This window comes from Euwallacea similis, chromosome 9 (genome assembly GCF_039881205.1).
Source record: "Euwallacea similis isolate ESF13 chromosome 9, ESF131.1, whole genome shotgun sequence".
Lineage (NCBI taxonomy): Eukaryota > Metazoa > Arthropoda > Insecta > Coleoptera > Curculionidae > Euwallacea > Euwallacea similis.
Genome location: NC_089617.1, coordinates 4,002,597 through 4,015,610, shown reverse-complemented (window position 1 = coordinate 4,015,610; position 13,014 = coordinate 4,002,597). Strand labels below are relative to the sequence as shown.

At 35.9% G+C, this 13,014-nt stretch overlaps 2 protein-coding genes across 3 annotated transcripts; one reads left to right on the top strand and one right to left on the bottom strand.

The window, feature by feature from the left end:
* The first annotated feature begins 3,202 nt into the window (after window positions 1–3,202).
* On the top strand, window positions 3,203–9,372 carry LOC136410949 (aminopeptidase N-like). Of its 2 annotated transcripts, XM_066393326.1 has the most exons (12): window positions 3,203–3,267; window positions 3,318–3,539; window positions 5,308–5,491; window positions 5,553–5,681; window positions 5,892–6,036; window positions 6,089–6,228; window positions 6,284–6,449; window positions 6,507–6,693; window positions 6,918–7,083; window positions 7,141–7,222; window positions 7,277–7,446; window positions 7,496–7,636. In XM_066393326.1, exons 2-11 carry the CDS (start codon window positions 3,330–3,332, stop codon window positions 7,356–7,358), a joined length of 1,491 nt encoding a protein of 496 aa, XP_066249423.1. In that variant the 5' UTR covers window positions 3,203–3,267; window positions 3,318–3,329; the 3' UTR covers window positions 7,359–7,446; window positions 7,496–7,636. The 2 variants fall into 2 exon arrangements, with proteins under 2 accessions (XP_066249423.1, XP_066249424.1); XM_066393327.1 differs by lacking the exons at window positions 3,203–3,267; window positions 3,318–3,539; window positions 5,308–5,491; ... (4 more) ...; window positions 6,507–6,693; window positions 6,918–7,083 and adding exons at window positions 7,738–8,033; window positions 8,085–8,266; window positions 8,456–8,629; ... (1 more) ...; window positions 8,885–8,963; window positions 9,017–9,372 and having other exon boundaries at window positions 7,139–7,222; window positions 7,496–7,685.
* On the bottom strand, window positions 9,189–11,142 carry Orc6 (Origin recognition complex subunit 6). Its single transcript, XM_066393328.1, has 5 exons — window positions 11,013–11,142; window positions 10,642–10,765; window positions 10,292–10,530; window positions 10,072–10,241; window positions 9,189–9,525 (listed from the first exon to the last, which is right to left on the bottom strand). Exons 1-5 carry the CDS (start codon window positions 11,075–11,077, stop codon window positions 9,410–9,412), a joined length of 714 nt encoding a protein of 237 aa, XP_066249425.1. The 5' UTR covers window positions 11,078–11,142; the 3' UTR covers window positions 9,189–9,409.
* Between the last annotated feature and the right edge of the window lie 1,872 nt (window positions 11,143–13,014).

Here is a 13,014-nt window from a genome sequence, read left to right as displayed (position 1 = left end):
TGCAAGATACTTTCTAGGTACCAGGGTCATATCAAACAGAGCATGAAAAAGGATCAAAAACTCGATCACGAAAATCCGCTGATTCTTAAGAAATTTCAAATAAGTTTTTTGATAAATTTTAAATATTGCCCCAACGGAAAATAAAATCCAGCCTGCAAGAGACGCATTACGGTGCGCATGTTTCTTTGTGAAGAAGGTATTGATTTTTTGTTACTACTCTATACTTCTAGCTAACTACTTTCAGTACTAACTAAGTGATAAAATAACTTGGTCACCGAACTTACTTACTTTACAAGAAGGACAACAAAGGAATATTTAAAGTAATTATGTACTTAGAAATGCGTCCCTGAGTACCTCTGTTCATCAATCACATCGATAAACATTTTAAATTATTTATATGAATTATAATTATCACTATTTTTATAAATGCAATCTTTTATACTATTGGAAACGCTCATCATTCCACCTATTATAAATTATCTCACATGTATCTCAGAATTCTTTGGGTACTTACCCAAAAAAGGAGACATGACGGTGTTACAGCAGATTTATCATAGGTAAAAATAGGTACCACTTTAGAGATTTGTAAGGTATTCGAGCAATAACAAATTAAAATACAAAAATATAGCGATTCAGCTACACTTGGCTTGTACGAATATTACTTATTCTCATTTTATATATCAAAATATTTTTTTAGTCTATAAATTGGGAATAAATTTCACAGTTATTGATGATTTACAGACTTGAAATTGCTCTTGAGAGACTTTAGGTACGATATTTCAGATTTTAGTCGTCCATTTATCCGAATATTTTTGGGACACCGTGTATAATCATAATTAGGAGGAATAATTTATCTCGATTCGTGCAAACTTTATAATCACCACATACTTAGACAACACGAGTGACATAGGAAATTGATTAAAACATTTGAACAATTACCACAAAATTATATTTATGAGTATCTATTTAACATACTTAAGATAATACCTGTGATACAATGTGAGTACTTTAAAACGGTTTCATAATGCAAATTTTCCATTATTTGTGTCTTCGATTTTTGACTAGAACAATAATAAGTTTATCCTCAGAAAATAACGATTCAGATCGGTGAAAGATTTTTAAAATCATTCTAATTTTGTTCCACTAAGATTTATTTCCTTTTCGTTTTCTAGAATGTTCCAGAAACTTTAGAAATTTTATATTGCTACCTAGCAGTGGAAAATTGTTCGAAATAATTTAAACAAGTCAATACTTCATTGTAAAGTATAATTAATGATACAGGAACAATTTCAGAATATTCCAATAAATGTTTAGGGAATATTTTAGAATTTTCGATTCGAACAGGTTCCAAATGCCATAAAAATGCCCTATTGAGATGTTTTGGGCATTGACGTATTAGTACAAAGACAGTTCCAGAAGTACCCGATCTGACATATAGATGGCGATTTTTTTGTTAAAAATTTGCCCAAATTACAAAAATCTAACCTTAAAAAGCCTATATCTAATGTTTGAGGGTGCTATGTTGATTTGTGTTTGTTTTGGATCTGTTTTTAGTGAACGTGTTTAGAAATTTTATGAATATAGAAAAATTGGTCATCGACACCTGATAAGATACTTTCATTTGAAAGGTCTTGGTCCATCGAACATCAATGCGAAGTTAGTTTCTAATCTGAGGGAATCTGGTTTTTTGTTTTTGTTAACAACTGTAAAATATCGGAATTTAAATGTAGTCGTACGAGCTACCAAGACGAATTCCGCAGTGATCGACTTCAAAAATTGTGGTGAAAATCCTCATAACTCTGTTAGAAGATCATCAGCTAAAATTGCGCGAGTTAACAGACATGGTAGGTATTTTAAAAAATACCCTACATCGTATTTTGACCGAAGAATTGGATATGAGAAAGCTGTGTGCAAGATGGATGAAGCGATTGCAGACAATTGAATAAAAATAGCGCCATTCCATATTGATCTGATACATGTGGAAGACAAAATAGGAACCAACATGGGCCAACTCTTGATGTATGCTGTTCAAAGTACTCATATTGAAATAATTGAGCATAAATTTCCAGAAAGTGGCTATAGTTATTTATATGGAAGCAGATTTTATGCATAGCTCTAGTGAAAGGACAAAAAATATGTATCTGTTTATTGAATAAATTGCTGGCTAAACATTTTTTGTGTAACAAGAATGAAGCGTAAATTTAAAGAAACGGAACCTTATAAAGATAAAGAACTTAAATAAGATGACTTTTTTGATTTAAAAGAATTGTTATGTACTTTTATTAAAGATAGGTCCAAAGACGAAGCTGGAGAAATTGTAAATTAGCTATTAATTAAAAATTTGAGATATTCTAAAATAAAGCCAGATATTATTGAGTACAAATATGTACACAGTGATTTCTACACCTTAATATACGTTTTTGGAAAAGGAAGACCGATTTCAAATCTGGCAAAAAAATGTACAAAATAGTATAGAAAAATCTTACCTATTAACATCCAGAAAAAAAAAGATTTAATGAAATTATGCCAAAACAACATTATACATATTGAATTTTAAAGTTGATGCAAATCGCTTCTCACTTCAAAAACTGTAAAAGATGAAGATCCCGAGCCAGCTGCTAAAAACAGTGAAACAAAATTTGTAGACAATTTAAACGGGGAACAATAAATACTAATGAACTCCACTTTTTGTCATGTTTTTAAAGTCAATAAAAATGTTCAAAGAACTTCCAATTTATTTTATATAATCACAAATCCTATAACCAATTGTTCTTTAATTTGACCTACAATTTAAATCGAATTTCAGGAAACACCTAATAGACAATTACATTTTCAATTGTGATTTCCGAAAACTATTGTTTTTGAACTTAGTGTGTTTTCTTAGTACGCCCACGATATAATTTTAAAACGTTAGAGAATTGCCATACTTTTTTTCACTTTTATGGGATTGGGAGGTGTTTATCTTTAGTGTCCGTCCTTTCCAAAACAGTTTACATATACAATATATATGTATGTATTTTTGAGATATTAGTTAAACCACTTGTCTAGTGTCGTTCCAAGATATTCAAGGAATCGATTAAACTGACGAATATAAAAGAATTGAAGGAGAATAATTAGTCAAATTTGCCAACCACTTCAGATTTTGTACTTTAATCTTGTCCAAATCGAGTCATCATTAACACATTTCTTATAAAGATAGAATCATCAGATTAAGTGGTTCATTTGTGAAATAATTGCACTGAGTTAAACAAATTTAAATAGCAAAAGGTAGGTGAAATCTGATCTAATTGAATACATAGTAGGCAAAAAAATTTCAGAACGTTAAAAAAATGAAGACGGCTCTGTCTCTCCTGATAACTGGGCTTTTTATCCTGGAATGTTATGCGGGGTTTGGTCCAGAACTCCATAAAGGACGTCCCACTCCTTCCAGATTGCAAGACAGTACCGGTTTCCGATTGCCCAAAACCGCCAAACCAAATAGTTATAATTTGTCCTTGACTTTTAATTTTGGAGAATCCACACCTTATGCTGGTGGACTGGTAAGCCTTCATATGACGTTGTCACTTTTATTTCAGTGCATCAGAACTAGTTTCTAAACGTAAACCGCACCAAGTGTAACTCACACCAGGAGTTTTATTCCTCAACACTATCCCGCACTCCCGTAATGTCAAAATAAAGGTGTTTTCAATTTTGTCTCACGCTTTAATGCACAATTGTAGAGAAATATACAATTTTACGAAATATTTTTAGAGAGATTAGACAACAATATAGAACACTAATTCTTGTTATTTCTAAGTCGAGTTCAGGAATCAAACACTCGCTTTTAAAATAACTCATCCCGTGTCACAAACTTGATATTCACACTTGGTGTGTAATTTATGAACACATCCTGCGTGTTCGAAATATGAAAAATGTTTTTTTTGCAACCTTAAGGCTTCTTTCCGCTCTCACTTGTTTTGTTTTCAGTATAAATTAATTGAATTCGAAATACAAACATAGGGATTGTGTTACTTTAGGTGGCATAAAACTATTATTCTTGAACGCACACCGTTTCTGGAGATGACTCAATTTTATACTGACGGAATGTTAAAACAGAGGTTTTCAAATTAGAGGCAACGCCCAGGTCAGATGTAATGCACTCAAACCTGCGGTGTACTTTCTGAACTTAGCACTGTGTCATACATCAGATATAATGCTCTGAGCACGCACCCATGCCGAGATTTTTTCTGAACTCAACAGTTCAACTTAGGGGTGATAGAAGGAGTTTTCAATGTAATCACAACACATTTAGGGCCAGATTCTTAAATATGGAGAGTAGGACTCCCTTGTAAATGGCAACAAATGACGTGTGCACATGAATAAATTGTTATGAAAGAACCATTTTGACGTCATTCCCAGCGATCTCTATACCTTCCAGATTGAAGACTATAATCCCTAGTGAGCATAGTGCGGCGTCGTTTAAAATTTCTGATTCAATCATATGCTGTGTGACAATTTTTCAATTTCCGTACAACACTCTGTTATAGTACATTCGCACCGGAACTGTAACTTCCGAACTCAACTATGCAATTCGAATTATCAACAGCGGGGCTTTCAATCTGGAGATTTTCTGACACTCGGAGTAGGTCAAAATTGGAGAATTGACAAAAACATGATGTTCGGAATCTATCAGTTTCATTAAAGTTAATAAAATTACAGTTATTTTTGGGAATGAAGCAACTTGAAACACTCCCTTCTCACCACGGAGAGAAAACAGCTTCACCACTTATTAAATGACAAATAATCGGCAACTTTTCAATTGTTCTTACTTCAGATATTAGGAATAATTTTTAGAGATAAATCTTAGACTATTCTTCAGCCTCATTTATTGTAATCAATCATGACAATTAAATCCCCGATGTAATTTTAATCATCTTTAACAGACTAAACATTTTTTTTTTAATTAACAATCAATAAAAATTAGTGCTTTGACATGACACATGACTTTAGTTGAAAGTCCTTAAAGTTGACATCTATTTGACATTACAGTCAGTTGTACATTCGCCATGTTATTGGACGCGGTTTATACACTTGTAATAGCATGTCCTGTTCAAGCAAAAAAGCTACTTCCTCATAACTTAAATCAACAAAAATATTGATTTATGATACGCTTGCCGGAGTAGCTTGATTGGTTTCAGTAATTGTTCGTATTAGATGAATATTGTTGTAGTGATAGAGAGATAAAATCTAGTCACAGCAAACACAAATAAGAGATTAGATAAAACCGCCGAAATCTTTAAACGTGACACACTGATTTTTTTTTGTTAGGTGATAATTAACTTGGACGTTGACAAGAAAAATAATAAAAACATCCTATATTTGAATTCCGACGTAAAATTTGCGCCCGATGCAGTGGCCAAGTGGCAGAAATCAAATGGAAGTACTTTTGACTGCGCAATAAAACCGCAGAACCAAAGTTATATCCAACTCAACTGTAACGGCGACATCACTGGTATAATAACGGCTAAACCGATATTTGCATGTTCGGGAATTCTCATAAAATTGGGTTTCAGGTACAAATCAAACTGTCACCATCGAGTACACTCCCTTCGTTTCAGTAAATGATTTGGAAGGGGCTTATGCATTCTGGTTTAATGAGAATGGGACGCAGAAGTATATTATGGCCACCCAATTTGAACAAAGTGAGTTTCCGTTTCTAGAGAGCATCACTGCTATGGTAGTGGGCGGGGCATCGCGTTAATTTCCAGCCCAAGGTTTCACCACAGCAGCAAAGCTTCGTGCTGACGTGGCGTATTAGTGATTAGTCCCTGTTATTAGAGCCCATACTCTCTGCCCTGATGATCGTTTTCTCTGGTAGGTTCGATTATCTTATAATGAATTTTGATTTACAGTTTCCGCAAGACGCGTTTTCCCTTCATTTGATGAACCAGAATTCAAAGCACCCATTAGACTAACCTTAATAACCAACGACACAACTGGATATGGCTCTCATTGGGTTGCCAACACTAAGGAGAAAAACACCACCATCAGCAATGGGTACCTTAAAATTTGCGACATATTGGCACCATTTCTCATTTTTATGTTACAGAGTGGTCTTCACTACATTCGAGGACACCCCCAAGATGTCCACATACCTGTTGGCATTCATTATTACTCAAGATTTTCACATTACTGCTAGCACGAAAAACTTAAGCTATGACTTTTCAATTTTTGCCAGGAAATCCGCAGGTATTACCATTGTGTTTCCAACAAAGAGTAATTTAATTTTTCGCTCTTCGATAAGATGATTTTGTGTCATACGCCTTGGAATATGGACCCCAACTGATTGACAAAATGGGCAATACCATTGGTATAACATATCCTAGTTTGGGAAATAGTAAGATCACCCTCGCAGCCCTTCCCGAGTTTGCAGCCGGAGCCATGGAAAACTGGGGGTTGATCACTTTCAGGTTACACTTTCTGTAACTGATAAGGAACACATTTGATAAGAAGTTCTTGACCCATAGGGAAAACTACTTGATAGATGAAGGTGTTATCAAAACCCCGGAGAGAGACATCTTAGGGATCGTGGAAGTAATCGCCCACGAATTGACCCATCAATGGTTTGGAGATTACGTTACACTGGACTGGTGGTCGGACACTTGGCTCAACGAAGGATTTGCCCAGTTCTTCGAGTACTATTTAGTTGATCAGGTGAGAATTCATACATTAAAATCAACGAAACATTACAAAATCAATATCTTCAAGATTGTTTACATGGGTTGCATTAGTCCCTCTATATCATCTACGTCAATGTATCAGAATTTTAATCATCTAAAAATTTGACATTTCTCTTGAATGGCTGAAATGGCTCTGATACCCATTCAAACTTGATAAAATTATTTGATATGAAATGAGACTATATGCGGGTGTTGCAGGTCCTCCCCGGCTCTGAAATGTTGAAACAACTAATCACAAAGGAGCAACAAGCAGCCCTAAAGGCGGACGCTTATTCCGACACAATTCCCCTTTCGAACAACGCTTCTGATGTCACAACCCAAGCTGATTTTAGCAAAGAATTCGGGACTATTTCTTACTCCAAAGGTGAAATTTACACATATCTTGTGGTGATAATTAAAGTGTACTTCTGTGGATTTTCAGGAGCTTCCATTATTAAATTGATTAAGTACGCTATTGGAGACAAAGTTTTCTTCGATAGATTGAGCGCATATTTGAAGGAACAGTAAGTTAAAAGGTTCATTAGAGGTACTTTAAAATCTAATTTATTAAATAATAGTAATCACGCGAACGCTGAATCTGCTGACTTAATAACGGCTCTACAGAATGGTACTGACCCCAAAGGTTCTCAATTTAACTGAAGTGCTAGATTCCTGGGTTTTCAAGAGTGGTTATCCCATTGTGAATGTGTCTTTAGATAACAAAACCAACAACGTGACCTTCAAGGCGGTAAGTTACCAGGAAAATATTGCAGAACCTATTCTAGTCTTAACTCCAGGCCAGGTTCTCCTCATCCATCAACAAGGATGGCGAAAACACTGATAATATCTGGTATATACCTCTGTCGAATACAACTTCCGAAAAGACCAATTTCTCTGAATTATCATTGAAATGGGTTAAGAATCTAACGTCGGAATCTGTTATCATTCCCAAAAATGGATGGATAATCGTGAACCTCCAATCTGCAGGTACCATACAGATTAACCATTAAAAACTGCAGTCTCGAGTGTCTTTTTAAAGGGTTCTACCGTGTTAACTACGATGAAATCCTGTGGAACCGCCTCATCGATGTTTTAACTAACTCCTACGAAACCATCGACGTTATCAATAGAGCGCAACTCCTTGACGATGTCTTTAACATTGCCAAATCCAATGAAGGAAGTGAGGAAGACCAAAAACAAAACTATTTGAGGGCTTTTGCATTGGCCAACTATCTGAAGAACGAGACTGAGTACCATCCCTGGTACACGTTCTTTGTCGAGATCCAGTACCTGTTGGACAGGATTCAGGACGATCAAACTTTAAGCGCATTGAAGGTGGGAATAGTGCAGAGTTTCAAGGAAGAAACATAATTTGAGATTTTACAGAAAAATGTTACGGAAATTGTACGTTTGCAAACGGATAATGCCATCAATTCCACCGAAATAATTAGTTTGACGGAGGTGCTGAAGAACAACTTGCTGCTCACGTGGTCTTGCAAAGTGGGATATCAGAAGTGCGTCCAGTGGGCTCAAAAACAGTTTGAGATTTACAAGAAAAATAGTTCCAAGTAAGTGCAAGCTTTGAGAAATGTACATTTTTCATCTTTCTTTTTAATTTTCGCATTAATTTGAATGCAAATAACCTATATGCCGCTGAGTTTTCCTCGGACTTACGATTTTGGGGGAATGAATATTTATGATGAGGGGGACATTGTTAATTCAGTGTCTACGTTTCTCAAATTGTCTGCCTTTTTTAGCATAAACAACAACTATAGAGATGTAATTCTCTGCACTGGATTAGCCAACAGCAAAAACGTCTTCGAAGACTACAAATTCCTCTTAGACACGCTTGACCGATCCAACTTACCGGGGGAACAAAATGACTTAGTAGGAGGTCTAACTTGCGTTAAAAACATAGCCTTGACCAACCAGTACGATTTAACAACCTCAGACAATCTACACCTTAACATATACATATTTTTATAGACTTTTGAAAGAAACTCTGAGTAACCATTCATTTCCCCGAATACTGTATCCTAAGTTTTTAACCGGGCTCATCAACGATGGCACTGACAAGTTGATTTCCACCTTAAAATTTGTCCTACAAAATGACTTGTTTGTCGATATCAAGTAAGTACTTTATTAATACTTAAACGTCCGGAAGATTTTTCATGAATGCATTTTAGATGTAGAGGTATTGAAAGTGTTGAGGGCATTCTAGCCACAATTGCAGCCAAAAGCTACTCCAGAACGGCCATAAATATAGTGAATAACTTCCTAAAACCACATCCAACTCTTTTATAATCGATTACTTTCAGATCAAAAACGATTACTTAGCATTATACATCAATGATACTAGGCGGGCTTCAATCGTAAAAGCGGCCCTGACGGCAATTGACACAATTGAATCAAACGCTAAATGGGTTGACAAGTACGGTGACATTTTAACATCGGTCATTGTCTATGATGGCGGTAATATAACTACCACATCAACTACACAGTCGTCGTCGACCCCGGAGACAACAACAGCAACCGCAGACACAATCAGTCAAAACACGGTTCTTTTGACCGTTTTACTAGTGTCCAGTTTAAAGGTGTTTTATTGTTAAGTCAGTGATTGTGCTCAGTGAGATATGTATGTGATGAGTATGTATATGTAATAAGTAAATAATGAATAAAATAATTAATAATACCACAGTGTTTTTGTTGCGTCAGTGCTCCATTCTTTTCTGCTTCTCTAAAGCAGCATATGATTCAGCGAGTATTCTTTTCTTCCAAACTTCATATTCCTCTACTTCATCATCCTGAGCAATAGTCTTCAAGTTATCTGGAAGCAAATCTCTGTGAAGGTATTGAGTACCTAAGGAATTATTCCACACCAATGATACCTGGTATTATTTTCCCTCTAACTTTAGTTTATAATCAAAAATTACAAGAGAAATATGAGCAATAAACTGAGATTAATGGTAAACCCTTGTTAAATGTATCGGTACAAAGATCTATTAACTATTATTAAATCAAAACCATTGAATATTATATATTCATTTTTTTTGCTCTGATACATATTGAATAGTTAGGTCATATAACCTTTGTATTCAATATGCATCAGACCTACCTATGTTCTATCCAAGGAGATATATTTAATACAAAGAATTTGGATAAGCTTCGTGGCAGAAACTCCAGGAATTGAAACAGAATATTACATATTCTCTTAAAAAAAAATGAAATGAAATATCTAAGTAAAAAAAGAAAATTAGATATCTTAGAAAATTCAAAACCTGAATTAATTGTAGTTGAGAATAGGACTTTCTGGCAAACAGACTCTCAGATAAAATTCTTTATAAAATATATCACAAAACCGGAGAAAACTTACCAACATCAACAGCACATTCCTCCCCATTTTCATCAACCCTCAGCTTCTGCATTGCCGCCTCTTTCTCCATTCCCAATTTCTCAAAACTACCCACCAATTCCTTCCACTGAGAAGGCTTTAACCGACTAATAGACACCAGTTTCTGCTTATCAAGGGGTATTTTTTTAACTCTAAAATAAAGATTTTGCCACTATTTCTAGCAATACATGATTCCACTCACTTGCAGGCTAAATAAGTGGCGGCCGCAACATACTGAGGATGCTCCATATCTTTAAGATTACTAGATTTTTGGTATTTACCTAAAATGGCCTCAGCATCATCTTTGATTAACATACAGCCCAGCTGAACACACACATCTGAGATTGATAGGATTTTGTCTAGCCCAAGGAGCTTTTCGAGGGTGTTCAAGTGGTTTTGGTAGAGGGATTTTTTGAAGCCACTGAGCACCAGAGCTGTTTCCTATTTAAGTGATAAAGGTAACAATTGAGAATTTCAGCCACAGAACAGAATTCTAAATAAAAAGTAACTTTTACATACTGTCTTTCTATTAGAAAGTGTGGTGAAACTTACCTTATCAATGTGCCTTCCCAAACATTGTGATGCAAGGTCTAAGCACAATACAATTTTAGCTTGATTATTTAGCGATTTTACTGCAGCTTTGCTTTGATAGAGCCTTATGAATTCTTCACATTTTCTGCAATAAAAACATTCTTAAGGTGTGTGAAAATTAGTTGAGGGAGGAATTGAATTTGTGCTTGCATTTGTAAATATATTAGTTAAGCATAAGGACGAGAGGTTAAATATATATCCTAAAGAACTGAAAATAGGGGAAAAAGGAGTTTGAGGTGATTAAACGTTCAAAATAAGTAGCTAAAGCTAAAAGTCTGAGGAACGTCCGTGTAAACTTCTGGCGTTTAAGAAATACCAGGCAGTATACTTACTTAACAACAACCTCGTCATATATATTAAGCCTCTTGGCAGTGCTTTTTAATAAGTTTTTATCCATTTTTAGTTTTCATTTGCTTAATGTTTTTTGTTGTATTCGGTTTCAGTTCCATAAACTAAAGTGAGGTTAAATCCGATTGAATATTCCCATTAAATGGGAAAGACCTCTATGCCCAACTAGCATAGCTAATAACATTGGAAGGTAACGCGAAGATAGTGCATACGTTTCTGTAGGAAGTAACAAAAGTGGATGGCAGATGGCACCACGTTCAATTGAAACATAGATTTCTTAGCTGAAAACATAGATGTCTCTGCAAAAGGGTAAAACACAAAAAAGTTAGATTGGGGTTAAATTTATCGATATATATTAATTAAATACAAGTTATCGATACTAAGAAAGTGAAAAAATCTAAAGATCGTTACATAGGCAAGTATCATTCAGATTATTACTGATTTCTGTCGTAATCAAATAATTGGCATCTACATATATGGAAATAATCAGTTATTGAATAGTAACATAAAGGGGTAAGTTACTAATTGACATAATTTTAGCAGCAACATTTTTCTCCTATAAAGCGATATTCCCCATAGAAACTTTTTTTTTCTTCTTTACAAAGGTTACAACTGAAAAAAAAAAAGTTCAACATCTCATTTTTCACACTAACCCCTCAAATACTCTGGGACGAGCATTTGTGCTGGCATTAGTAGGAAACGTAAGAATGTCTCATTTTAAAGCCCACAATCAAGAAACTCCATCAGGCTCCCAACTGGCTCACGCACTCGTTCCTCTCCCGTTTAGATTTATCAAGGGCAGTGACTCGATTGGCGTACAGTGAAAGGCGGCTGCGTCTCATTTGCCGTCGTTCCGGACCAGTAGCGAAGATGCTGCAGACTCCGGTCCATGCCACGCCCTCTGCCGAGATTCGATATGGCTGATCATTGGGCATCAATCCCGAAATCCAGCCCATCCCTCCCACTAAATATAAAAACGATGAGAATAATTCAATAAATGATAACATTTAGAATAATTCGGGGGTGTGTTTGGGGTCGTCCTTAAAAACGCCTATTCGAGGCAGCAGTAATGCAGCACTTATTTCTAAACTCCGTTCGATTGCTCTAAAAATTGCTCTATGCGTTCAATGGAGTGTTTTACTTGCCCAACTGTGAAAGAAGAGTATTTAAGAATGTAGTGCAGGATTTCGTAATATTGAAGCCCTGTGGCTTAAACTGTTTGCCTAATTTATGTCTCCCGAGTAAATATGCATTTCCAGCGAACAATAGAGTGAATACAATCACATATAATAACAATGCCCGGGACAACAAAGATCATCTACACACGTAATTAAGACAACAGCAGACACGTGACATTTTTTCCTAGAATCCCTTTCCAGTGGCGTAGCCACACATTTTAATGATCCTGAAGACGCTCTCGAGCAACTGCGCTGTCCCCGGCACTGGTGCTCTCGGGTACCATCCCAGCACCATCGGTTAATGGTCTCTTGATGGCACCAGCCAGCAGGGTCTTCAAACTCTGTCATCGATTAGTATTCACTGGTAATACCCATCTTTTCTGATACTCTTTTATTGGGTTCTGCGCGGAATAATCAATTGATCCCAATTTTATTGGCCAGAATCCCAGTTATGGGTACCCAAGTGAACCGTCATAACGGCCGCTTAATCCATACAATTAGCAACCGACGATTTCCCTCGGGTAACGGTTTCCTGTCTCAGATAAAGACAAGTACGGGCGGTTCTAATGAAGGAGTGTGGTACCGTACCATCCTCCAGTGGTCAGGTATCGATAATGATGCGCCACTGATTGTCGTTCGGATTGGGCACGCGTCTTCAGTGGACGGTGAAAGGCGGAAGTCTCCTCGCTAGTTTAGTAGATATTACATATTTCGATATGTGTAGCAATCAGGATTCTATGCAGAACCGGATCCCAGAGTTTATCTAATAAATATCAGCAGTACCGTCTCTTAACTTCGTCCTCAAATT

Bases quoted from the DNA above. Each gene is read 5' to 3' on its own strand.
- LOC136410949 (XM_066393326.1), top strand. From the start codon at position 3,330: ATGAAGACGGCTCTGTCTCTCCTGATAACTGGGCTTTTTATCCTGGAA. The intron at 6,229-6,283 runs GTATTACCATTG...CTCTTCGATAAG, and splicing joins TTTTGCCAGGAAATCCGCAG to ATGATTTTGTGTCATACGCC. The intron at 7,084-7,140 runs GTGAAATTTACA...GTGGATTTTCAG, and splicing joins GACTATTTCTTACTCCAAAG to GAGCTTCCATTATTAAATTG.
- Orc6 (XM_066393328.1), bottom strand. From the start codon at position 11,077: ATGGATAAAAACTTATTAAAAAGCACTGCCAAGAGGCTTAATATATAT. The intron at 10,766-11,012 runs GTAAGTATACTG...TTTTTATTGCAG, and splicing joins TATGACGAGGTTGTTGTTAA to AAAATGTGAAGAATTCATAA. The intron at 10,531-10,641 runs GTAAGTTTCACC...TCACTTAAATAG, and splicing joins TGGGAAGGCACATTGATAAG to GAAACAGCTCTGGTGCTCAG.